The 26,196-nt window shown below is 36.0% G+C and overlaps 1 protein-coding gene across 1 annotated transcript in view; it reads right to left on the bottom strand.

Annotated features, from left to right (window-relative positions):
- HMCN1 (hemicentin 1) overlaps positions 1–26,196 on the bottom strand; it is a 519,661-nt gene that overhangs the window by 134,753 nt on the left and 358,712 nt on the right. Inside the window, exons 55-68 of the mRNA XM_065885936.1 lie at positions 25,655–25,768; positions 21,169–21,356; positions 19,517–19,613; positions 13,594–13,755; positions 12,738–12,851; positions 12,422–12,624; positions 12,047–12,128; positions 11,806–11,937; positions 10,945–11,094; positions 6,022–6,181; positions 3,528–3,652; positions 3,112–3,295; positions 2,439–2,536; positions 1,230–1,508 (exon numbers count right to left, since the gene is read on the bottom strand). Coding sequence (XP_065742008.1) covers positions 1,230–1,508; positions 2,439–2,536; positions 3,112–3,295; positions 3,528–3,652; positions 6,022–6,181; positions 10,945–11,094; positions 11,806–11,937; positions 12,047–12,128; positions 12,422–12,624; positions 12,738–12,851; positions 13,594–13,755; positions 19,517–19,613; positions 21,169–21,356; positions 25,655–25,768 — 2,088 coding nt within the window. The remainder of the gene's footprint in view (positions 1–1,229; positions 1,509–2,438; positions 2,537–3,111; positions 3,296–3,527; positions 3,653–6,021; positions 6,182–10,944; positions 11,095–11,805; positions 11,938–12,046; positions 12,129–12,421; positions 12,625–12,737; positions 12,852–13,593; positions 13,756–19,516; positions 19,614–21,168; positions 21,357–25,654; positions 25,769–26,196) is intronic.

The raw sequence follows: 26,196 nt of genomic DNA, 5'->3' as shown, positions 1-26,196 counted from the left end.
GGTGTCCAATAATTATTTGTTACATGTTGACTAGAAACATGCCTGGCACATAATGTATAGTCAATAATTAACAATTAATAGGTGAATAATTAATGTACAAGATGTCATCTCTTGATATTCCTCATATTCTGTGAATTGGTATATGGGAATTTGTTATCCCATCCTTCCTTACAAACACATGCTTTCTCCTGCCTTTTGTCTCTAAATATTCTGGTGTACTGCCTCCACTACTACCTTTCATTCTATGGAATACTAATCTACACCACAGTATTTCTGTTTTGTTTATTTAGTTATTGTTCTGTCTCCTGCTACAGTTAAAACTCACTTCAATCCACCTGATAAGTACCTAGTTCCATTCAGTTCAAGCCAACAGATAAATATTATGTGTCAAATGCCATGCTAAGCCCTGGGAATACAGCAATAAGTAAAAAGGGTACTGATCATCACAGAGTTTAACTAAGGATGAAACAGACTTTTAAGGTTACACAAATACTTAAAATTGTAATAGGTGCTACAAGAAAGATTATAGGATGTCCTGAAAACATTTGGCTAGACTCTTGCCAAAATTCTTATTTTTCCTTGTGGGGTGCATTTTGTTAGAAAAAGTGTAAAGAGCCTGAGGTTTTACCTCAATCATCGTGAAAAAAAAAAACTCCAAAAAATTATTGATTATTGAAATAATTCATTTCATTCATTTTCATTTCTCTTCCGAAGTCAAATTGTTTTACTTCAAGGAAAAGATGTTTTCCCTTTTTACTATTTATTTGCATGTAGAACACTGGAATACCTATTTAAAATACTTATTTTAATGCACAAAAGAGTAAATAGAACTAGACTACTTGAAATGACCATTACAACTATAATCTACAGACTGGATCGTTTAAAGATTGTTTGGAATAACATAATAGTATAAGTATCATGCTTTTCCATTAAATTACTAGCATCAGAAGTGATTTCAGTTCTTCGAAAAAGTTAAAAAGCTACTTATCAACTGGTTGTATGGCATTGCCAATGAATAATGTTTTACAAGTGGGAGTGTTCATCCTTTTACACAGATAAGAAACACAATAACTTAACATGCTTCAGATACTAAAAGTAAACCTAGGTGAATTACAGAACAGAAATATGAAGTACAATGAAGTTTTTACAAATTTTGTCCTATAGCCAATGATTCTAAGAATTATACTTATTGTCTTTATTATCACTTATTTCCCAATTATTTTACTTACCTAGAACCTTCAGGATAAAGTGTTTACTGATTTCTCCTGCTTCATTTGAGGCAATGCAGGTGTACCTTCCTGAATCTTCTGTTTCTGCTTTGATGAGCTGAAGGACCATTTCTTGAGAGCTTATTGACAGATGGGCATCAAGCCCCAGAGGCTGGCCATCTCTAAGCCAGGACATCCTGGGAGTTGGGGTTCCATCAGTAAAACATGGCATGGAGGTGGAACTACCCTTGACAATTGTGATTTCCTCTGTTCCCATCCCATTGTCCAGTTTTGGTGGTACTGTATAGAAAACAAAACAAAATTATATATCTATTATAATTTGAGATCAATTTAGATTAAAAGATTTAAATGGTTCAATCAGTTCTATAGTGTTTCTATGATCTATAAAAATATAGAATTTAAAATACCATCTAATTAGTGTATGACTTTACTATAAAAGCATGTGTTATATAGGCTAATTTTTAACCTTCCAAAATATTAGCAATAAGACCTCAATACTGTTTCCTTGTAGAACATACAAACTAAATGTGTTTTAAAATTTGGCCATTTTTTAACATCTTAGGTTTTTCCTTTTAAATTGTTATAATGTATATTATTACAGAAGTATACTTCCAGCTACTTTATGTAGAATAAATAAAATAAGTTCCAGAGTAAATTGTATATAATCCAACATAAATCATTTGTAGGCTATAGTAAATAGTTACTTAACTGTTCTGAGAAATTCTTGGGGATCGTGAACTCTGGTCTAGCAAATCTTAATAATTCAGAAATTGAATGTTTTGAGTTCTATCTCTACCTAACATACACACAGAGATATTTAGTATATATGCACACATCCATTCATACTTTAAATACTCTCAGTATTTATAGTATTTATACTCAGTACTCTGAGTATACTCTCAGAGACACTAACATTATTAGAAAACAGTCTTAACTCTCTCTTTGTATGAAAAGACTGGTCTCGTGTCTGGATTGAAATACTATTTTAAAAAATTTAGATTTCACTGAATGCAAAATTCCAGGTTAGAAAAGTACTTTGACAGACAGTATGCTCCAATATATATGGACCCCTGGGGAGAGTAGGCATTCTAGAAGCCCTAGTTAAGATCCTATTTTACCACTCCTTCCTGATACGTCAATATTTAAATTAAGGCTGTTGTTTAATATTGGACACACAGTATAGTACTAGGATTGTTTCTGGTGACATACCAAAGACTTGAAGACTGTAATGTTTATTATCCACCCCAGCTCTGTTGGAGGCCACACAAGTATACACAGCATCATCAGACACCTGAGCTCTCACAATCCTGAAAAACAGTTTGACCCAACGCTTCGTAATTTGATCCCATTCAACATATACAAATAAAACATTTGTGATAATACAAAGATTAAGGAAGGGGATTTATTTTGGGAAATTTTAGTTATAAAGCTTATAACCACCCATCACAAAATATAGATGCCTCCAATGCCATTTATTCGACAGAGCCACTGAAAATATAACACAATATGAGAGGTGAATCTTTTTCAGATACATATTAATAGAGAATGATGAAAATCATGAAAATCACGATTGTAGTAAGCATCTTCCTATCATTTTGCCATATAGTTTTAGCTAATAATAGTAGTTCTTGAAAAAATATATGATACATGTATGTCTATGAAAGACCTATTTTATACAAACTTACTAAAACATGAGCATTTAAATAAGAATAATAAACCATGCCAAACTTATATTTGCTATCCCCCCTCTTCTAAAAAAATACTGAAAGGGAAACAAAAGTAAAAGCTTAGGGAAAGACATTTTAAAAACGTTATTTAGATGAAGTTGAAGTTTACAATCACAGTAACTTTGTCTAGCAAATCATACACAATGAAAGCTGACCTGACAACTTGTCCTCCAGACAGCAACCGGACATGGGAGGAGAGAGGCAGAGGAAGTCCATTCTTTAGCCAGTTTATCTGTGGTGGAGGCATCCCTGTGGCTCTGCATTCAATATTTATTGAAGTATCTACCAAAGCCATTAGTTTCTCTGCTGCTTCTTTATTACCCCTAATTGCAGGTGGAACTACATCATATAGAAAATGAGAGAGAAGGGGGTGGGGTGGAGTGGGATGTGTATTACCAGTCCAATCATTTCAACCACATTTACCTATATTTCTGCCTTGTATCCCAAAAGGAAACAACAAGGACATCACATTTTAGAACTAAATGCTTCAGACACCTACTGCTGGACCTTCATTTCTTCTGATCGATTCCTAAGGCAGCATAGTCAAAAGAGGGTGAAATTTCGTATTTACCATAGACGTTCAAGTTAAAAATTCGGTCTTCTTCTCCAGCAGGATTAGTAGCAACACACGTGTATTTCCCCATGTCAGATGGGAGGGCTTCGTAAATGTTTAATGTGCTGCCATCTGCAGTCACCCTATAGAAAAGATTATATCAGAGGCACTGAGATGATATATATGGAGCTATTTCTGGAAAACTCATTCCAGATTATTATATTCTTTAAAAAAAAATCACCCTAAAATGCATCTTCATTTTGGATATAATGGTTCAAATCTTTTCCACTAAGTACATGGAAGCCTGTTAAAGTCAGAGCTAGTGAAACTGGTAGAGATTTCAAGCAACCAGCTAAACTGCTACAGTAATGGATCTCATATATCCACTGCCTCCTTATGAGAAAAAAGGAAGTGAACAAAATCAGGTTAGGAACTTTCTATCCAAATCATGGGCAAAGAAATGTTCTTCTCAGAGATAGAATGTTTTGTCCTTAGTTGTCAATATAAGCTGGAATTAAATGAAAATTATAAAAACTCTGGTATAAAAATTGAAGAAAGTTACAGTGATAAATTAAAGTGAAAAATCTAGCTATAAACAACTTACTAATACTCTTAATGAGAAGGAGCAGGATATGATAATTTATTTAAACACTGACAACAACTTAGTATTTATGTACGGGTATCGTTTGCAAAAATTTTTCTACAAATTGCTAAAGCTTTTCCTTTGATTTACATAATAGTGAATACTAACTATACAACTAGGTTATCAATGATATCTAAATTAACGTTATTGCATTATTGATTCCCTTCACACACCATTAATTATCAAATAAAACTTCCTGTGTTTTATAAAGAGATTAAATTGCTATCTACAGTCATTCTTACAATAGTGATTTTATTAGATTCTCCCAGTGTCCAAAGTAAATACTCCATTTCTACTATATCATGTTATTAAATATAATTTATAAATATATATATTAAATATAATTATTGATAATTACAATCTTATTATCTGGGTCTATTTTATTTTTTCTTTTTCAAACTATGAATTTTAAAATTCCATGAGTTTAACCATATGAATAAACAAAAAGCAAGTTGCCATGACCAAAGGAAATTAGTAAGTTGACTTTGGAAAAATTACTGTATTTGACTGACAAATTGGCCCATTTACAAACCTACACATATTGTGTAGCTGGGAACAAATAATAAAGTGGATATAAGAATAAGTATATTTGGGATCTTAATGTGAGAGGAGAAGTAATAGATCCTAAATTCCTCAGTACAAATATTATCTTAAAGATCTTGAGGTCCCACCAACTATCTAGTACTTGGTTTAGAATAGGGTTGATACCAGCTGATTTAATAAATAACTAAATATTTAACTATTCAGAAATGTCCACACCAGAGAATTGAAACTCAAAATGTACCTCTAAGCTAAAACATTGTTTGGCAATTTACCTAATCTTGTAAAGGGGACAAATGTCTAAGTTTTAACATAAAACGATTTCAAAGAAAATAACGTTTTTCTTTAAGTTATGTATATTCAATTCATTGATTAGAAAATATCCTGCAAACCCTTAAATTTAAAATACTGGTTCAAAATCACAAAGTTTGCAATACATTTAATTAATGCCTTCTGAGGTATATATAATTCTTTGAGTAATTATAATTATTCTGGTATGTGTATATTATAGGGCTTTGTGATGAAATAATAGAGTGTAGAATTCTGCAGTGTCCTTCAAAAGGCATTTGTTGTTGAAAGTAGCAGGAATCCCTTACCACATTATCATTCCATCTCTATGTGGTTTGTGGCATGAAGTGTCAGCTGAAAACGGGATTTGGACAAATCACTATAGGAGATGGACCAGGTTATGATGATAGTATCTTTTCTCAAAATGAGCCAAGCACTATGGCATGTCTGGTGGTTTGGTGATTTCAGGACACAAAACCATATCTAAGAGATGACTGATGAGTCTTTTGTAGGATGAAATTGGTTTCATGTTAGCAAGAAAGAAGAATGAATTATTTTATGATGTGGACTTTGGTATAAACGTTCTGAAATTAGAGGAATAAAATGTACAACAGTTAACTAACACTTGCAGGAATGAACATGTGAGGAGATTTTATAACACAGAGTTGATAAATAAGGAACACATACACACACAGACAAATACTTTTTTTTTTTTTTTTTTTTTTTTTTTTTTTTTTTTTTTTGCGGTACGCGGGCCTCTCACTGCTGTGGCCTCTCCCATTGCGGAGCACAGGCTCCGGACGCGCAGGCCCAGCGGCCACGGCTCACGGGCCCAGCCGCTCCGCGGCATGTGGGATCCTCCCGGACCGGGGCGCGAACCCGCGTCCCCTGCATCGGCAGGCGGACTCCCAACCACTGCGCCACCAGGGAAGCCCAGACAAATACTTTTGAGTGATTCTCCAAGGAGAATATCTGTGTCCAACTCTCTAAAACTGTAGAACACATTACAATTAATGATGCAGAAATTCTTTTCACACATACCGAATTCTTTCTGTTTCACTGTTAGTTATGGGCTTTCCATCTCTAAGCCACTGAATAAGAGGGGTAGGAATGCCATTTGCATTGCAGACCAGCTCAACATTTTCCCCAAGAAGGACACTGACTTCACTTGGAATCTCAGCACCAGCAACATTTGGAGGAACTTTGGAGAAAAAATTGACTTTCATTAACAAGGCACAAGAATATAAATTCTAATGAATGCAACAGAATCATAGAACAATATGCATTTTTATTTCACATTCTTTCTAGGTTGTGGTTCAAGATCAAACTCTTGTTATTGCCATAAATTATTTTTAAATGAGGAATAGGTAGAGGAATCACTTCAATATTCCTATTATATTGTAAGTTGGTATAATTATTTGCTCATGGTGGTTGGTGACATATCTACCTCATGGGCACCCCTCCTGGCCAAACAGAATCGCTCTTAGATTAAATCCTCAATAGATAGCTCAGAATTAATACAGTTCAGGGGAATCTGTTTTATAAAATTTTGGCATAAACATCTGAGAAAAGTATCTAAGTTGGTTAATTCTTTCTCTATTTAAATATTATTTATTCTGAACGATAGGTTTATTATTGGTTTCAAGATTTAATCATTTCTATTCCCTTTTTCTAGCCATCTTTGTTTTTCACCTTAATGATTCATTTAAGAAATAGTGTGTACTTAAAAGCTTTTGCACAGAAAAGGAAACCATAAACAAGATGAAAAGACAACCCTCAGAAGAAGTGAAAATATTTGCGAACAAAGCAACTGACAAAGGATTAATCTCCAAAATACACAAACAGCTCAGGGAGCTCAGTATCAAAAAAAAAAAAATTTAAAAATCCAATCAAATAATGGGCGGAAGACCTAAATAGACATCTCTCCAAAGAAGACATACAGATGGCTAACAAACACATGAAAAGATGCTCAACATCACTAATTATTAGAGAAATGCAAATCAAAACTATAGTGACGTATCACCTCACACCAGTCAGAATGGCCATCATTAAAAAATCTACAACTTTGTTATACAGCAGAAAGTAGCACACCATTCTTAAGCAATTATACTCCAATAAAGTTTTTTTTTATAAATCTACAAACAATAAATGCTGAAAAGGGCATGGAGAAAAGGGAACCCTCTTGCACTGTTGGTGGAAATGTAAATTGGTGCAGCCACTATGGAGAACAGTATGGAGGTTCCTTCAAAAACTAAAAATAGAACTACCATATGACCCAGCAATCCCACTACTGGGCATATACCCAGAGAAAACCAGAATTCAAAAAGACACATGCACCCCAATGTTCACTGCAGCACTATTTACAATAGCCAGGCCATGGAAGCAACTAAATGTCCATCAACAGAGGAATGGATAAAGAAGATGTGGCACATATATACAATGGAATATTACTCAGCCATGAGAAGGAATGAAATTGGGTCATTTATAGAGATGTGGATGGACCTAGAGACTATTATACAGAGTGAAGTCAGAAAGAGAAAAACAAATATTGTATATAACACATATATGTGGAATCCAGAAAAATGGTATAGATTATCTTACTTGCAAAGCAGAAATAGAGACACAGACATAGAGAATGTATGGACACCAAGGGAGGCAAGAGGGGGGTGGGATGAATTGGGAGATTGGGATTGACATATATACACTACTGATACTATGCATAAAATAGAAAACTAATGAGAACCTACTGTATAGCTCAGGGAACTCTACTCAGTGCTCTGTGGTGACCTAAATGGGAAGGAAATCCAAAAAAGAGGGGATATATGTATACATATAGCTGATTTACTTTGCTGTACAGTAAAAAATAACACAGTATTGTAAAGCAACTATACTTCAATAAAAAATTAATTGAAAAAAAAGAAATAACGTGTACATACAACTCAACAACAAAAAAACAAACAACCTAATTGAAAAATGGGCAGAAGACCTAAACAGACATTTCTCCAAAGAAGACATACAGATGGCCAACAGGCATATGAACAGATATTCAACATCACTAATTATTAGAGAAATGCAAATCAAAACTACGATGAGGTATCACCTCACACCAGTCAGAATGGCCATCATCAAAAAGTCTACAAATAACAAATGCTAGAGAGGGTGTGTAGAAAAGAGGACCCTCCTACACTGTTGATGGAAATGTAAATTGGTGAAGCCACTATGGAGAACAGTAAGGAGGTTCCTCAGAAAACTAAAAATACAATTACCATATGATCCAGAAATCCCACTACTGGGCATATATCTAGACAAAGCTATAATTCAGAAAAATACATGCAGGACTTCCCTGGTGGCTCAGTGGTTAAGAATCTGCCTGCCAATGCAGGGGACATGGGTTCGATTCCTGGTCCGGGAAGATCCCACATGCCGCAGAGCAACTAAGCCCATGCACCACAACTACTGAGCCTGCGCTCTAGAGCCCGCAAGCCATGACTGTTGAGCCTGTGCACCACAACCACTGAGCCTGCGTGCTACAACTACTGAAGCCCACGTGCCTAGAGCCCATGCTCTGCAACAAGAGAAGCCACTGCAATGAGAAGCCTGAGCACCACAACGAAGAGTAGCCCATGCTCGTCACAAGTTGAGAAAGCCCGCGTGCAGCAATGAAGACCAAATGCAACCAAAAATTAAAAAAAAATATATATATTAAAGAAAAAAGATACATGCACCCCTATGTTCACAGCAGCACAATTCACAATAGCCAAGACATGGAAACAACCTAAAGAAGATGTGGTACATACATACAATGGAATACTACTCAGCCATAAAAAAGAATGAAATATGCCATTTGCAGCAACATGGATGCAGCCAGAGATTATCATACTAAGTGAAATAAGTCAGAAGGACAAATACCATATGATATCACATATATGTGGAAGTTAAAATATGACACAAATGAACCTATCTATGAAACAGAAACAGAATCACAGACATAGAGAACAGACTGGTGGTTGCCAAGGAGGAGGGGGGGTTGGGGGAGGGATGGAGTGGCATGCTGGGGTTAGCAGATGTAAGCTTTTATATATATTATAGAATGGATAAACAACAACGTCCTACTGTATAGCACAGAGAACTATGTTCAATATCCTATGATAAACCATAATGGAAAAGAATATTTTAAAAAAATGAATTTATATGATGTATACCTGAATCACTTTGCTGTAGAGCAGAAATTAACACAACATTGTAGATCAACTATACTTCACAAAAAGAAATATTGATTAAAAAAAAGAAATAATGTGTAATAAAAATATTGACAGTAGTATAAGTCAGAAATACATTTTAATTCTTTCTAAATAATTATAGTGGTGTGCTGGAGGCAGCTCATACCAGCTTGCAAGAGCCAATTTTGCACATCTTTCCTACTCCATGTTTGGTGCCATCATATTCATACCTTGAAATGTGCCACTGTGGGAATACTTACACCACAGAAACTGACAAATGATTGGTTACAAATCAAGACCTTTTTGTCTGCAGAGTCAACTGTTAAACATTTACCAACACATTGCTATATAATATCTCCAAATCTCATTTTAGTCGTCCAGAAGATGATAATAATTATATCAAATTTGTACAATTTAGAAGTTGAATCAATAAGAATGTAAATGAGACATCCTATAACAAGTATATAATATAGGAAAAGTGCAGACTAGGCCCTATGTCTATATACAATTTCTAGTCCTAAGACATAATAACATATATAAAAAGTCTGGCAAAATGTTTGGTCATACCACATACCCCATGATTGGCATCTATTATTATTAGTGCATTAAACATAATTAAACATGCAATTTCTGACACTGAATCTCTGAATAGCAGTTTTTCCCTTTTTATTTCTGAAATCTTAAAGCATCACTAATAGGAGAAACCACTATGACTCATAAACATCTTAATTTTTCTTTAATTTCAGTTTTTAGGTGATGGGTTTTAACTAATCTTATTGTGATCACTTTGCAATATATACATATATCATATCATTATGTTGCACACCTTAAACTTATACAGTGTTATATGTCAAATTATATCTCAATAAAACTGGAAAAAAATTTCAATTTTCTGGAGTTAGCTTTAACAGAGCATGCAACAGGTAGATAATACATATTCACAACTGCATTTATAACTTATGAGAAATTCTTTTCAGTAACTATAATAAAATTGGAAAAAGCAAGCATTTCAACTTAGTTTCAAGTTAGAATTCCATTTCAATTTAAACATTAGGCCAAAAGTAATACCCCAAAGGTTTGCTGAAAATCAAAAGGATGCAAGTTCTCCCTGCAGTGCTCAATTCTATGCTGGAACATAGTAAGTGTTAATTAAATATTTCTTGGGTGAATCAATGCTCCTTATCCTCAAGCCAAAATAGTATAAGATTCATGATTATTTAAGCTCACCTAATCCTTGGCCAGTAATTAGAACATATTTAATATCTTCATGAGATAAATCTTATCTATATCAATAGGAAGAGACCTATAGGCTTAGCATCAAAATAAGTTATTCCAGTTTTAAATAAACAAGTAATTCAATAGAATATATACTATAGGAAGGTAAACATTTCAGGAAACATGAAAAAAAAGAGATTTTGAAATTTCTATTCTTTTCTCCACATTTATGTCCATTTTCATGAAAATACTATCTACTGGCAAATGTAGGACAGAAAATTGACAGTATTTTTTGCTTATCTAATGATATTTTGTAAGTCAAATCATTATGCTGTGCACCCTAAAATTATACAGTTCTTTATATCACTTATATCTCAATAAATTGGAAAAGAAATAAAATATCCAAAACATGCAAAAAAGAGATATTTTGAATCAATTATAAATGATCTATTTAGATGTACACTTATTTTGTACTACAGATAGAATGTAATAAAGAAACTGAAGACAGATCAGAGTGTACCACACATACCTTGAATTGAAAGAATGTAATTTTTCTGTGCTTTTCCCTCCATATTTGATGCAATGCATGTATAGTTTCCACTGTCTGAATGCTGGGACCGGGCAATTTGGAGTTTGCTACCTCCCGACAAAATATGAACTTCAAGTGAGTCAGAATTTTCTAGAGGTAGAAACAAAGCCAAACAAAACATAAAAAAGCTTTTATTTTAACATCTCTACAAGTCACTGTAAAAATGTCTTTATGTGACAAATGTATTTTTTTAAGTTTTCCCCTTGTACTTTGATCCTTTCATTACTATTTATTCTACTTCCTTATAAAAGAAGAAATTAATAAAATTTTCTCTCCAGTAAAATGGAAAGGAGAAAAATCTCTGTAAGATGAAGAATCCTTTTGTAGGGCTTCCCTGGTGGCGCAGTGGTTAAGAATCCGCCTGCCAATGCAGGGGACACGGGTTTAAGCCCTGGTCCGGGAAGATCCCACAGGCCGCGGAGCAACTAAACCCGTGAGCCACAACTACTGAGCCTGCTCTCTAGAGCCCGTGAGCTACACCTACTGAAGCCCGCGCACCTAGAGCCTGTGCTCCGCAACAAGAGAAGCCAGCACACTGAGAAACCCGCGCACCGCAAGAAAGAGTAGCCCCCGCTAGCCGCAACTAGAGAAAGCCCACGTGCAGCAACAAAGATCCAACGCAGCCAAAAATAAAAATAAATTAAAAGAAAAGGAATCCTTTTGTAAGTTTATATTACAGTACATTAGGCTTTATGAACTAAACACAGCTATGTGCGTAATACTGAAAATGTGCTAGTTTATTAACCTAGTGAGTCAAGAGCAAAAGAAAACAATCATAAAAAAAATGCACAGCTACATTACCTATGGGTCTGTGGTTCTTTAACCATGCTATCATGGGAGGTGGGATTCCAGTGGCATCACATGTTAAAGTCACAGGATTGCTGATTGCCTCCACAATGACTTCTTTTTCAGGCCCTTCAATACTGGGTGGCACTGTAAAAAGACAGAAGAAAATCATGTGTCCTCATTAAGTTAATTCAGGATACTTTCTGGTATTTGCATATCTGGGGGAAAAAGACTTATATTAGAGGCAGATGCTCACCATATACATTGAGGTGGAAATTTTTATCATCCCGTCCTGCTACATTTATAGCTCTACATACATACTGGCCTGTGTCAGATACCTAAAAGAAAAAGATACTATTGTATGTGCTCCATTAAGTTATAGATGACCAATCACACCGTTCGAGTGTAGATTAAATCATCAGTCATCTTTATGCTTAAATGCCCCAGTCCTAATTGCCTTCTACAATCCTGCTTTTTTTTAAATGAAAAATGAGGATAACGGCATTGATGATGTTATTTTTTTAAATGAAAATAATTTTTCACTGTAGTAAGGGGAATATGCAACTTTCAATTCTCCCTTCCATAATCCCGCCAAGGAGTCATGACACACAAACAAGAATAAAAGATGCACCTCAGCTTTCGTGATGTGCAGCATTTGTCCATCGGCCAAAATCTCCAGCTGAGTAGACTCTGTTAGCATCCGCCCATTCTTATACCAGGTGATGACTGGAGGTGGGACAGCATTCGATTCACACTCCAATGACACTGAGGTGCCCTCTCTTACATTAACTACAGAAAGAGATTCGCTGCCATGATCTTTAATGCTTGGGGGCACTGAAGGAAGAAAATAAGAATAGAGGATTTTCTTTTTCATAGAATGCTCAGATAGAAAATATCTAATACCAGTTTAAAAATAAAAAAATCTTATGAAAAAAGTAGAAGCAAACCGTAAACAGTCAGGGAAACTTTTTTCTTGCTTTCACCAGCTTGGTTGATGGCTATACAAGTGTATTCACCACCATCAGATACCTTGGCCCGGATAATTTGTAAAGTTCGACCACCTGTGGGCAAATATAATGCAAACTGAAGTTTGGTACAGAGGTTGTTGTAATAACTACCTTATCAATAAGATAAATAGCAAAATATATCCTTTCCCTTAGAGGAAAATCTAAGCATAGATAGAAGCATATAGAAGCATTTCATATATAAAATGAAAGAATTTAATCAGTTTCCTTTGATCCTTTCATTACTATTTATTCTACTTCCTTATAAAAGAAGAAATTAATAAAATTTTCTCTCCAATAACCAAACATGGATAATAGAACTGTTTCATATACATTCTAGTAAGCAAACCATAATTGTACTATAGTCAGTATATGTCAACAAGTATTTCTGGGTTTAAATCTCCCACGGTGCAGAAGTGGCTGTCTGTCTGTTAGTCTATATACTGATATTAATCTATCTTCAAGGAGCTTTAGGATCGATCGAAAACAACCAGTGATTTTATCCAATGAAAGCACTATTTGCTAGTCTATCACCCCCAAGTAATTGCTAGGCAGTTCTGTTCCTAGATTTCATAATTTCTTGAAGTAGACCTTGTCACTGTACATTCCCACTGAAATCATAAAGTCTCTACAGTCTTATCCTAATGGCCCCAAATGGCTGAAGAGAGGCATTTAATGTGACCAAATAAATGCAGCAAGACAAAAGTTTGGAAAGAGACTAAGTTGAAATGCCATTTGTATTAAATAAAGAAAAATGAGAAAGTGTTGCCCACTTCATAAAGAGTTCTAAGTTCCTTACCGGGCACAATGAGAGCATTTGTGTTTAGCTTGATAGGCTGTTCATTCTTGAGCCAGCTGAGATCAGGAGGTGGAAAGCCAGAGACCTCACAGGTCAAAGAGATGAAATTGTTCACCACAACAGTGAGATTTTCAGGGTTAGGACCAATGACACTTGGAGGAACTATAAGAGTAAATATATTAAAAGTGAAATATATTGGTATTAATAGTAAACATATTAAATGTGAAAAGTGATATTATCAGGAATACATATTCCAATTTATTAATATAATCCCAACTACTGTACTCTGCTAAAACACTGAGTTAATGATACTGTTAATTAGTTACCTTTCTTCTTAGAATTCCCTAATGCCTTCATCAAACTCACGTCCATCAGTTTTGTTTTTCCCAACTGAAACAGAATACTAGAATTTTCAGACAGAATTATTCTGCATTTTATTTGTAAAATGTAGTTGCCAGTTCTGAGATGGTTTTGTCAATGTACACAGACCTCATACTGCTTTTTATTAAATACCTGTGAATATTCTTGTTTTTAATATTATATCCTTAAAGTTTTTATTTCCTTGCTTATAGAAATAATAGAGTAGACTTGTTATTTTAGGGTCTCTATCAATAAATTATACAGGTTATTTCAACAATGTAAATCACTGACTTTCAAGATAAGCAGAAGATTTAAGAAATAAGCAATACAATGGCTTATTGTCCAAAACCAAAAAAGAATTCCAAAAGCAGAAGCAGTACAGAGAAAAAGTAGAGTAAAAATGCATAAGATTAGTAATGCAATGCCAATTATGCATGTTAAAACACACGCAGATGGAATAATAGATTTTTTACAAGAACACATGCACGTGGAAGGAATAACATCATACATATTTGAATGGTTTCTATGTGGGGGGTGGGAATAGGAGCGAGGAATGAGCATAAAAATGAGTGAATACATTAATGAATGAATACATTAATAAATAAAGGCACAGGTGGGTTTTGCTCAGGCCAATGAAGATAGTAAGACATGAAATAAAGAACACAACTAATGTAACACTCTATTATTATATTATACTCTCTCTCTATTATACTCTCTATGTTATATTATACTCTTTTATATTAAGACTGAGGTCTTAAAACAGCATCAAAAACAAAAGCAAAAGATCAAAAGGCAAAATTGCTTTTTAAATTTTACAAAATTGCTTTTTAAATTTTTTTAAATTTATACATGTTTTTTTATCCACCAATTTTCATATTCATTCATCTACTCATTTATCAAATATTTATTAAATACCTACTGTATTTCAGATGTGCTAAGTGCTGATACAGTATGAAAAATATAATAGATAATATCTATAAAGAATTAATAATTTGGTGATAGTGACAGACATTGAACAAAAAATAACAGCTAACATTTTTTTGAGTGGTTATGCTGTGCCAGGCACTGAACTAAACACTTCATGTATACCATTGGAGGCTCAGAAACCTTATGTGTTAGATACAGTTCTTATCCTCTTATTTATTATAGATGAGCAAGCTGAGACAGAGAGAGGTTAGCATCTTGCCTAAGGTTTCACAGTTAGATACTGGAAGAAACTGGAAGACTGCTGTCTGGCTCTAGAGCCCTGTTCTTAGCCACTGTCTGATACTGCCTAGTAATTACAAGTGTGATGAGTGAGTGTCAATCAGAAGAGTAGGGTGACAACAGGGACATAACCTAGTTTGGGGATCAGGAGGAAGAAGTGACATTTAAAAAGATGCTGAAGTATGACCAGGAATAAGCTAGCAGAAGACAGATAATGGACGGGTCTTTCAGAAAGAAGGCATGGCACATACAAAGGCGCAAATGGGGAAAAGAACATGGCACCAGAAGGCTGACATGACCAGAGTCTGAAGAGCAAGGCTGCTGGGGAGTAAGGTGGAGAAGGCAAAGATTAAGGGACTAAATAGTATAAAATCCTAGAGGGTCTTCTGGGCATCATTAGAATGCTGAAATAACAGCCTAAGGAGAGGAAAGCAGAGGAGTGGTTTACTCAAAAATTAGCTTAAAAGTTATCAATCTGGCCACAGTGGAGGGAACTGGTGAGAAGGCTAGAAGGGACTCAGAAAGACCAGTTAGGAGACTATTGCTGTAATGAGTGCAGAAGATGACAGTGCTATGCCTAGGATGGTGTCAGAAAGGACAGAAAAGTGAGTAGATCCAGAATATTATGTAGGTAGAATATTTAGGATTCAATGCTTTGGGGGTGAGGTTTAAGGAGGAGGAGGAATCCAGGATGACATTCATTTTACTGGCTCAAACAATGCGAAGATGGTGATTCCGTTTACTGAGACAGAGATCCCTGGAGGAGGAACACATTTCTGGGAAAAGGTAATGAGCTCAGTTATATACACATGGTCTTAGAGTGACTATTAGGCATTTGTGTCAGTAAGAAGTACATATTTGAACAGAAGCGTCTAGAGTTCCTGAGGCAGCCCTGGCTGAAAATAAAAATTTGCAAACTATTTTGCACATAGATGGTATCTGAAATTTGGGAATTCGTGAGATCACGTAAGAAAAGAGTGGGAAGAATAAAGTCTAGCGCTTGGAAAACGAAAGTGTAATAGTCAAGTAGAGAAGGAGGAACTAGCAAAGACAACTGGGAATGCGAGACCGGAAAGGCAAGATTATCAATAAGGGGTGTGGGCATCACAAAAGCCAAAGGAAGTGAATTTTTGAAAAAGTCAAATGTTCAAGGATGTTGAATGCTCAGAAGAAAGAAAGATAAAGCCTGAAAATGCCTGTTGGACTTCTGATGTCATTTCATGAATTCAGTGAGCAGTTTCATTGGAGTTGGTGTGAAATCCGATGAGCAATGGTGGGAGGAGTGAGGAAAAGGAGACAGTAAATATATACGGCTATTAGAGAAGGTTGCCTTGAAATGGGGCAAAAGAGAAGGAGGCCTCTGAAGAGAAATACTAGGTCTAAGGGAGAGTTGTTTTGGGTTTTTTTTGGTTTGTGTTTTTGGTTTTTGGTGTTTTTTTAAGAGGCAAGAGATGAGTAAATTTAAATGCTCTTGGGAAGGAGCCAGTAAAAGTGTGAATTTCAATACTGGAGAGGAAGAGAGGAGATTGTGAGATTTTTGACCAGGCGGTCGCCAGGGATGTAGAGTCAAGTCAGTCTTTAGAAGGTAGAGGAATGCTCCCATCTTGTGTTGTAACGGAAGGAAGAAATGGCAGCATCACATGCAGCTAATATTCTCATTTTGATGGTAGGAATTTGAAGTGGTTTCAGCCATATGCCTTCTCTTTTCCCTGTAAAACAGGAGGTAAGGGCACTGACTGAGCGAAGGTGAGAGGCGACTGTGATTGAATGTTTGCGTCCCCCCCAAATTCATACACTAAAGCCCTCTCAGTGTGGTTGTATTTGAAGATGGGGCCTTTAAGGAAGTAACGAAAGATAAATGTGGTCATAAAGATGGGGCACTCATCCTATAGGATTATTGTCTTTATAAAAAGAGACACCTGAGAGCTTCCTTGCTTTCTCTGTCCATGCGTGCTCAGTGGAAAGGCCTTGTGAGGACAAAGTGGCCATCTGCAAGCGAGAAAGAGCCTTCACCAGAAATTGAACCCTGCTGGGACCTTATCTTGGACTTTCCAGCCTCCGGAATGGTGAGAAAATAAACTCCTATTGTTTAAGCCATGCAGTCTCTGGTATTTTGTTAATGGCTGCCTGAGCTAAGACAGGGGCCATCTGACATTCAAGAAGGTATGAGTCACTGTGGAGTAGAGCCATGAAGAGGCAGTATAAAGGGCTCATTTCAAGCAGTATCTATGAATTTATAATAACACCAATATTCCTGACACCAGGAGTTCCTCTAGCCATAGTTAGCTACCTAGGTGCAGGTATGGAATTCAGTGAGAGGTAAGACAGAAAAGCAGCTAAGTTTAAAGCCTCTGGAATCAGACTACCTAAGCTAAAATCCTGGTTCTGTATTTGCCAGCTGTGTAACTTTGGGTGTGTTACTTAGTCTCACTGAGCCTCAGCTTTTTTATCTGTAAAAGAGGTATAAAATAGTACCAACCACCTGGGGTTATTGAGATAATTAAGTAAAATAACATATATAAAACACCTGGCACAGCACCTGGTAGGTATCAAGCAGTCAGTGTGTTGTGTTGTTACATGCAGAGTTGAGCCTTTATTAAGCAACAGTGCTGAGAAGGCATGGGCTAAGAGAAGAGATTGATATGCTGGTCCATGAAAGTTAAACTGGATGTGAAGGAAAGTAAAGACACAGAGGGTCGAAAAAAACCTGGGAGGTCAACAGACTGAAGGTTAGAGTCCAAAAGAAGCAAGCGATATTGTACAGGGAGATAGCAAATGGTATGGTTTTAAGTGAAAACAATTTAAACTGTTTCTCTCCCGCATGAAATTTCCAATTTTTAAGCATGGGTTCCTGACTGCAGGCAGGAGCTCAAGACACTGTTAACCGGTAAAAGAGGAAACCCCCCCTCCTGAACTCCAATTCTCAATAGTAAACACGAGTGGCTTCTACCTCTCAAGTCAGGCAAGGCTCCTACTTCAGTTATTTTTCCTATGCATTACAAAGAAGAAACGGATATGAAGGAAATATAATAAAGGAACAACAAATATTTATTTAGCAACTACCATGACTTTAGACAAGGTTTAGGAAAACCAAGGTCCATAAGAGATGACCATTTGCCTACAGCATTTATAATAAAGTTATGGGATAGAGGTGAAGATACAGATGTATAAAGATAAAAAGGTAGAATATGTAACTGCTAAAACTGGGGTATTTACAAGAGGCTTTTGACCACATAAAGGAGGAAAAATTAATTCTGCCTTGGGGAATCAGGAAAAATGATCAACATTTTTATTTTTCAACATTTATCCTACTGTACTTTACAGATTAGAATACAAATTAGATTACAGATTACTTTAGATTACTTAGATTAGTACAGTATACTTTCACAATGATTATATTTGCTTAATTTATTCTTCCGGGGAATTCATAACACATTTCTTCTATTTTGGTCAGATTTACTCAAAAAAAAACTTGCTAAGCACTGGGAATAAAAAAAGGTAAGAGTGCTTCAAATATCTGTTACAGAAACACCAAACATTGCTAGACATCAATACTCCCTATGTATCGCACCAAAAAAAGTATATCCATTATGCTAAATAAGTCTTTTGAAGGAAGAAATTTTTCAGTAATGTTAAATTTCAGCTATTTCCAAAATGAGCTAGAATTTTGCATATGAATCACATGTTTAAAGAAAATCTTTTATAATAATTGTTCAGCATTTCCAATTTAATATTCTGGAAGCAGCTGTGCATGATGAAAATAAAACTAATTATTTATGGCTGACACCTAACTGCTTTTTTAGCAAAAAGTTAGTATTTATGGAGTGTCTAGCATTTATTGAGAACTTAGAATCTAATAAATAAATTAGGTGTACTGATGGTTTTCAGGAATTATTTAACTCTATAAAGTTACTTTTTCTTCTTCAGGAAGTATATTACATACCAGAGGGTGTAACTCAACATGAATTCTACAATTGAGGACAGAAACTGGTTCCAACCAGGCCCAGTGGGTAAATTTTTATGGGTAGAAGAGCTATATTTGGTTCTAACTTCATATAAACTTGTAATCTTTGGGATTTCAAATTGTGATTTTTTTCTTTTTTTACTTTCAAATATGTAGGAGTAACTATTTTTTCTTAAGGGACTGAAATAATATAAAAACAGACTCCCTAAAAGATTTGTACTTTATAAATCGCACAAGCTGTGGTAGAAAGAAAGAAGGGGAAAGGTTGAATGAATGCAGGCTCCACACATTATTCAAGTTAAAAAATGCAAAATAAGCATACATAATCTAGAATACAGTTTTCCTGCTTTTTCAAGCATACTCTAACAGATGTTTTTGGAACTGAGCTCTTACCATGAACATTGAGGTTAAAATATTTTTTGGCACTTCCAGCTGTGTTCTCAGCAATACACACATACCTGCCGATATCTGTTATTTGAGTGTTTAGAATCTAAGGAAAAAAATGAACAAATTCCAACTGAAATTTTTTTATAAAGCAACTTGTCAATTTTTGAGAATAAACAATACATACTCTTTCTAGCTAATACCGGATAAGCATAGGAAAAAAGTTTTGTACATAATAGTGCTGATGCTGGTTTTTATTAGTCAGGTCAATCAAATAAATATTTATAAAGATGCCTAATCAGAAAAGGCAAATTTATACATACTTGTATATTGGCTACGAAAAGTCCCAAATCATTCTCCCACTTTCCTATCTACATCCCTGGCGGTGTGACTGTGAAGCTTCTCCCATCAGGGAGTGGAGTAAAGATGGAGAATTTGTGTTGGCCTTGTGACCGGCTTTTATCAATAGAGTGTGATGGATGTGACAGTCTTCCATTTCAAACCTAGACCATGTGCACCCTGCCACCACTATGTGAGGAAACCAGGACTAACCTGCTGGAGGGCGAGAGATCATGTGGGAAGAGTCAGCCTTATTATTGCAGCTGAGGTCCCAGATATGTATAAGAGCCCAGCCAAGATCAGCAGAGCCACGGATTCAATCCACAGCATGCAGACACTCGAGTAAGCCTTGCCGAGACCAGAAGAATCACCCAGCCAACCAGAAAGCTTGTGAGCTAAATAAATGCTTATTGTTTTAAGTTGTTTGGAATGGTTTGTTTTATGTAGCAAGAGTTAGTTAATATAGCAGTTATATTTTCTTTTTTTATTATACAGAAATTTCTGTCCATCTATATATCTTTTGGCTCTAGCCAACAGAAATATTTAAGTATTTAGCTAGAGGTTGTATGAGCATCAAAAAGAAATAGTCATGGTGTTCAGAAGATACTTTGAGAATTAAAGGTTATTTACAAGCAGTGAAACTCATACTTTTTTTTTTTTTTTTTAAATAAAGAACTCCATGGGATAGGTCCTGTGTTGGATACACTGATGCTTAGATTCTTGGGCCTATACAACATCATTAATATGTTTGGGAAATAATTTCTTAAGTTGCATCCTAACAAAAGAGTTGGTGTTATTTTTACAAGTGCCTATCTTCCTTTTAAAACCCTTGAAAAGAAAAATATAGACATGCCCATTAGTGAACAACAACTCAGGATATTTATGTGGTTTCCATTATTCTTTATCATCAATTCTTTGCCAATAGAGGACAAATTTTAATCTATAGGGAATCTTAAACCATCTAGAATTTAATCGTCAGAAATCTGCAATGGAAAGAATTGTAATAATTCGGTTTTTATCACAGAGGCCATATTGTAGTAAATTTAGGGTGTGTGTGTGTGTGTGTGTGTGTGTGTGTGTGTGTGGTGTGCTGAACGTACAGATAACCTCTGGAAGAATTCACACAAAACTGTTAATGGTGGTTACCTCTGATAGTGAGAAAAGAATGAGTAAGAAGAATTTTATTTTATATATCCTTTTTATGATTAGTTATTTTTGCCAATATTTATAAACCAAGACAAATTATTTTTAAAAGCAAAAAGACAATTATTATAAAATACAAAGTCAAATAGCTATTTTTAATTAGATTTTTTTACTTTTACCTGCAGAATTCTTCCATTAGATAGAAATTTATGATGCTCATCTTCTAGCAAGAACTGCCCATCTCTTTGCCAGGAATTTCTTGGTGTGGGGCTGCCACTGGATAAACACTCCACCAGCATGCTCTTGTTCACCAGCACGGTGACCTCTTCAGGCAGATCACTGTCTGCTCCCTGGATAACTGGCGGCACTAATAAGTGATTGTAACAGAGAGATAATGACAGGAAACAAGGTCTTTTCTAAATTATTCTAGTTTTCTGACAATTTTTAAAAGTTTGGGATAATAGAGGGACAAAAGTTGAAGAGGAATCCATGATTCTGAAGTAACACTTTACACTAATAAATTAGGGGGGGTGATAAATCTATGTGAATTTGGGTTTATTCTCTTCCCTTTCTTTACCTATCCTGGACTAACCCCTCCCACAGTTCCTTCGCATTTAGGTTAATCCCAATTCTTCCCCAATACAGCTTGTCTAGTTTCTCTCTCAGCCCCTTCCACGGGCCCTCTGGGTTTGCAAGCACACACGCAAGTGATCTGCACAAATGAACAGTTAAGTCTACTTGGTCATCTAGACAAGCCAGGTAAATCTTTAAAGTGTATTTGAAATGTACAGGTTTGGTCTCATTTGCAAGGGAATTGTCTGGGCTACTCAAACTGTGTTTCCCCAGCCTCGGTATCAGTGGTATCACGATAAGCATCACCTGGGAGCGTGGCTAGGAATGCAGATTTGGGGGGTCTGACTGAGCCTTCTTTAGTTGGCATCCCTAGGAGAGCCAAAGAAGTTTGTGTTTTAACAAGCTCTCCACGTGATCCTTATGCATGCTAGAGTTTGGGAAGCCATGCTCTAGATCTTTCTACATATATTCATTCTCATTTAAAACAATAATATAGAATCAATCTAGGTTCATGCCCACCTGATGTTAGACTAGTCAGTTATGAAAAAACACATACTATCTGTAGAATTTTTTTAAAAATGGAAATGTTAAACCAGGAATGCATGTGTTGGCTGCTCTTGTAAATGCAGAAATTCATTTTCAAAACGAATAATCACTTTGTTTTGTTTTGAAAGCTTAGGTATTTTGTTTTACTCTCTTAAAATGTGCCGTATCTTTATCAATCAGTAAAGAATATATGTTTAATGCAGATGTCTTCTTGTAGTATTTGGGTCTCTCCAAAACTAAATTGAAAGTCTGTAAGGCAAATAATCAAGGTTACAAGGCCCCATAATAAAATTTCAGTGTTATTTTGAATGCAAACTTTCACAGTCAGAATTATATGATTTTTTGCTGTACTTTAGATAACATAGAACATATAGGTTGAACTGCAGATTAGTAAATAATAAACTTGAATTTCAGATTAAATGAGGCTATCAGTACCTCCACACCATGAAAACTGATCAAATGAAATGTTGGTACATAAAGATTCAATGTTTTCTTGAAAGATTTCAATGTTTCTGGAGCTGAATCATTAGGAGCTACCAGGAGATACACTACAGGCCCAAGGTCTGACCTGTAGAGGCCTCCACCGAAGCTCTTTGCTCTGACCTGCCCTCCAGCTGGATTACACCTCTCAGAATTGTTCTTAGTGGCACTTAGGAGGTAAGCATCAAACACTGTGAAGTATTCCTAATTTAGACAGACTTTGTGGGCTCTTTTTTTTTGCTTTGTTCGTACTTCTCTAAACTCATCTCCAACATGCTTTCCAACTTCCTCCTAATTAAAAATAACAGACTGAAGACATGAACATCTCCCTTTGACAATCAATCCCTAAATTCCATTTCAATTTAACCACATTCCAGTTCTTCCCAGCCTATAATATCTTGCTACTTTATCAGATCCTTCCACTCAGTCCTAAACTAAATTCCTTCCAAACTTAGGTCAAATTAAGCCAGGTGGTCTAAGATATTCCTTCACTGCTCTTGATGATGTTAGCACTAATTTTAATTGTCTTCTTATCACTACCTTGTAGACTTTAAAATCTATGTTGATGACCCATCCCACCCTAGTTTCTCCTCTACCCCACTTCAGCCAGCCACAGACTGTCATACCTTGGACCATTCAACATAAACACTTCTGCCCTTTGCAAGTTCATAAGCTCCTTGAAGAAGGTCTGATGTCTACGGTATTCACTGCTGTATCCTCAGTGCCTGGCATAGTACCTGGCACACAGTAAGCGATCAATAGATATTTGTCAAATAAATGAATTTTGAATTCTTGGGTTTTCTCTATTTCACGTCTTTTCAGGCTTCCTTCATAAGCTGGCTTTTTGTTTGCGCTGCAAACTCTAGCCCTTCCACTCCTCCCCCTTCCAATCCATCTATCAGCCTTCCTGCAAGCTCATTTTTCTTCTTCTTCTGCCTAGGTCTCAGAGTGGGTCATTTCAGCGATGCTCTGTCTCACTGCACATGCTATGTCCCTTACCCTCCAGTGCTTCCACAAAGTGTACCTTTGTTACCTTGTGGCACTGCCTCCATGGCTCCCCTCTCCCCACCCTTAGGTCACATCATCTGTTTTTTCTACCTCTGATCCCGGGTTAATGAGGGTGGGTGCAGAAAGCTATGGCTAAGCCAAATAGCTCCAACTTCAGTGTTTGACTATCACACCCCCCATAGTGGCAATCTCTAAGGTTCTCTGTTTTCCACAGGCCCAAATACCAGCCCTGCCACTGTCTTTCTTGTTCTCATACTTAAGGAAAGGATTCAATACATTTGATATACATTCCCACATATCCCTTCTTACCATTCCAAGGTATGGCAATTCACTACCATGAAAGGCTAGTTGACCCCTCTCGGTTTCTTGATTGCATTTTTCCCCTGTTCTAGAACTTGCTCCATCAATCCTTGCCCCCTCCTCCCATCAACACACGTACTTGAAACTTTAACTGGTCTCTTTCTGTTGGATCATTTTCCTTGGTCTACAAGCAAGTTCAAATCTCTCTTAAATATGTTTTTTCAAAGAAGCTCTCTTCCTAAAACTCTATTTCACCTCTTCCTGCCTCTTCAAAATGTCTTAAGAGTACTCTACATTTGTTTCCTTTTCTTTCTGATTATTTGCTCGATATTTATCTTTTTGTTCTGTGGCTTTGTATCACACCATACTATACATAAATTGATCTTCGGAATTTCACTAATGATTTCTTAGTTTCAAATGGCCTTTCCCCCCCAGTTTTTATTTTCTTAAACTTACTTTGGCATTCCATACTAAACCCACTTCTTGATAACCTTTTCTATGCCTTGAATAGGTGATATGGTAGTTTACTACTTTTCATTAACTCCTCAGATTGTTTCTCCTCTATTTTCTTTTTCCTGTCTCCTACTTGTAAATGATTCCACAATGATCTTTTTTTTTTTTTTATCTTCTCCTAAGCTATCTATAACCCTTTCTGTTGGAAAGCTCACCTTTGAATATCACCTGTTTGTGGATAACTCTCAACTCTATATTCTTAGTTCAATTCTCTCTCCTGTAGTTGTAGTTCCATATTTCCAATGTCTCATTCAACATCTTCCTAAGTATATTGGTATCATTCCAAATTCAATACGTCCAAAACAAAATTGACTTCCTTCTTCCCAAGTTATGTTGTTTTCCCAAATCTTCTATTTTTATTGCCCTTGCTATAATTTTCTTAATCACCCAGGATAAAAATCTCAGTGTCATCTGATCCTCTCAGATAAGTGCCTAATGCTTCATATCACTTAATCACTTCCTCTGTAAAACCTTTCATACCAACTGCTTCCTATACATTCCTACTGCTACTTCTCTAGCTCAGCTCCTTCTCATGGAAGCATCTATTTGTTCCTGCTTCTAGTAGCATCACCTTTCTTTGCCCTTAAAGGTGCAATACTTCTACTCTCAGTCCCTGCATTCATAATATGACTTTGATCCAAGGGTGGACATATGTATTACACCTTAACAAATAGGCCTCTTGGCCTCTGTAATTGGTTCAGAAATGGATATGTGAGTCATGCTTGGCCAGTTAAAGCCACGGAAATCCAATTCTGGGACTTCAGTTGTAAATACTGGATGAGAAGAGCTTTCCCTTTGGATGTGAAATTAAGAAGATGTAAAATTATAGAGTTTCCGGGGGCCCACTTGCTATCCAAAGGGACTCCCCACCTGAGAGTGATGCTAACAGAGAAAAACAAAGCCAAGAGAAAGAGAAAGGTAAAGTTTGGTGGACCTCTTTTGAGCCAAAGAAGTCAGATATGACTTCAGTCCCAGCTCTACTCTGGGACTTTTCAGGCTCATGAATCAGATTCTCTCTCTCTCTCCCTTTTTTTTTTTTTTAAGCTAATTTGTTATTTGATACTTCAGGAGTCCTAACTAATGTACTTTCAATTTGTATAAGACAGCTCCCTGGGAATGCTATCAGTTTCTGATTAACTTTATGTCTCTAGAATGATTAGCACGACATCATGCAAACATTAGTTCCTCAAAAAACTTTTGCGTGGAAGAATGCATAATAAACAAAAAAACGAACGAAAAACTCACAGAGTACACGGACATCATACTGAAGGGAATCTTCTCCAGCCTCATTCACAGCCACACACATATATCTCCCAGCATCTTCCACTTTAGCCCGGGGAATCTGTAACACTCGCCCTCCTGAAAATATATCCCAATACATATTTTTACTTCTCTAAATCTTAGAGTGAAAGTGATCATAAACAGAGATATAATTTTTCAGGTCTAATGACTTCTTTACATTTCCTTTGAAGGCTCTTGCTTCATCCAGTGTTTCAGTGTTAATCCCACATACCACATTTAGGACAAACACTGCATTATTGAAAAGTGACCCAGCATATGAATGAGACCTCCTGAGAACTAAATAGCTTGTATAGAGCAAGGGAGGAATGTTGCTCCATGTCCCTCTCACATTCCATGTGGAATGTTGCTATGTGGTGACTTCTTGCTTTTACAGTTTTGAACACATGTAAAAGAAGTTTACACTGTTGGAGGCAAGTACTGATTTGAGAAAATAATAGCCAAGGACATAAAAGGTACAAAGTATACCTTTATACATATGATCTTGA

The sequence above is a fragment of the Phocoena phocoena genome, chromosome 1, assembly GCF_963924675.1.
Source record: "Phocoena phocoena chromosome 1, mPhoPho1.1, whole genome shotgun sequence".
Lineage (NCBI taxonomy): Eukaryota > Metazoa > Chordata > Mammalia > Artiodactyla > Phocoenidae > Phocoena > Phocoena phocoena.
This window is presented reverse-complemented; position numbering and strand designations above follow the sequence as displayed.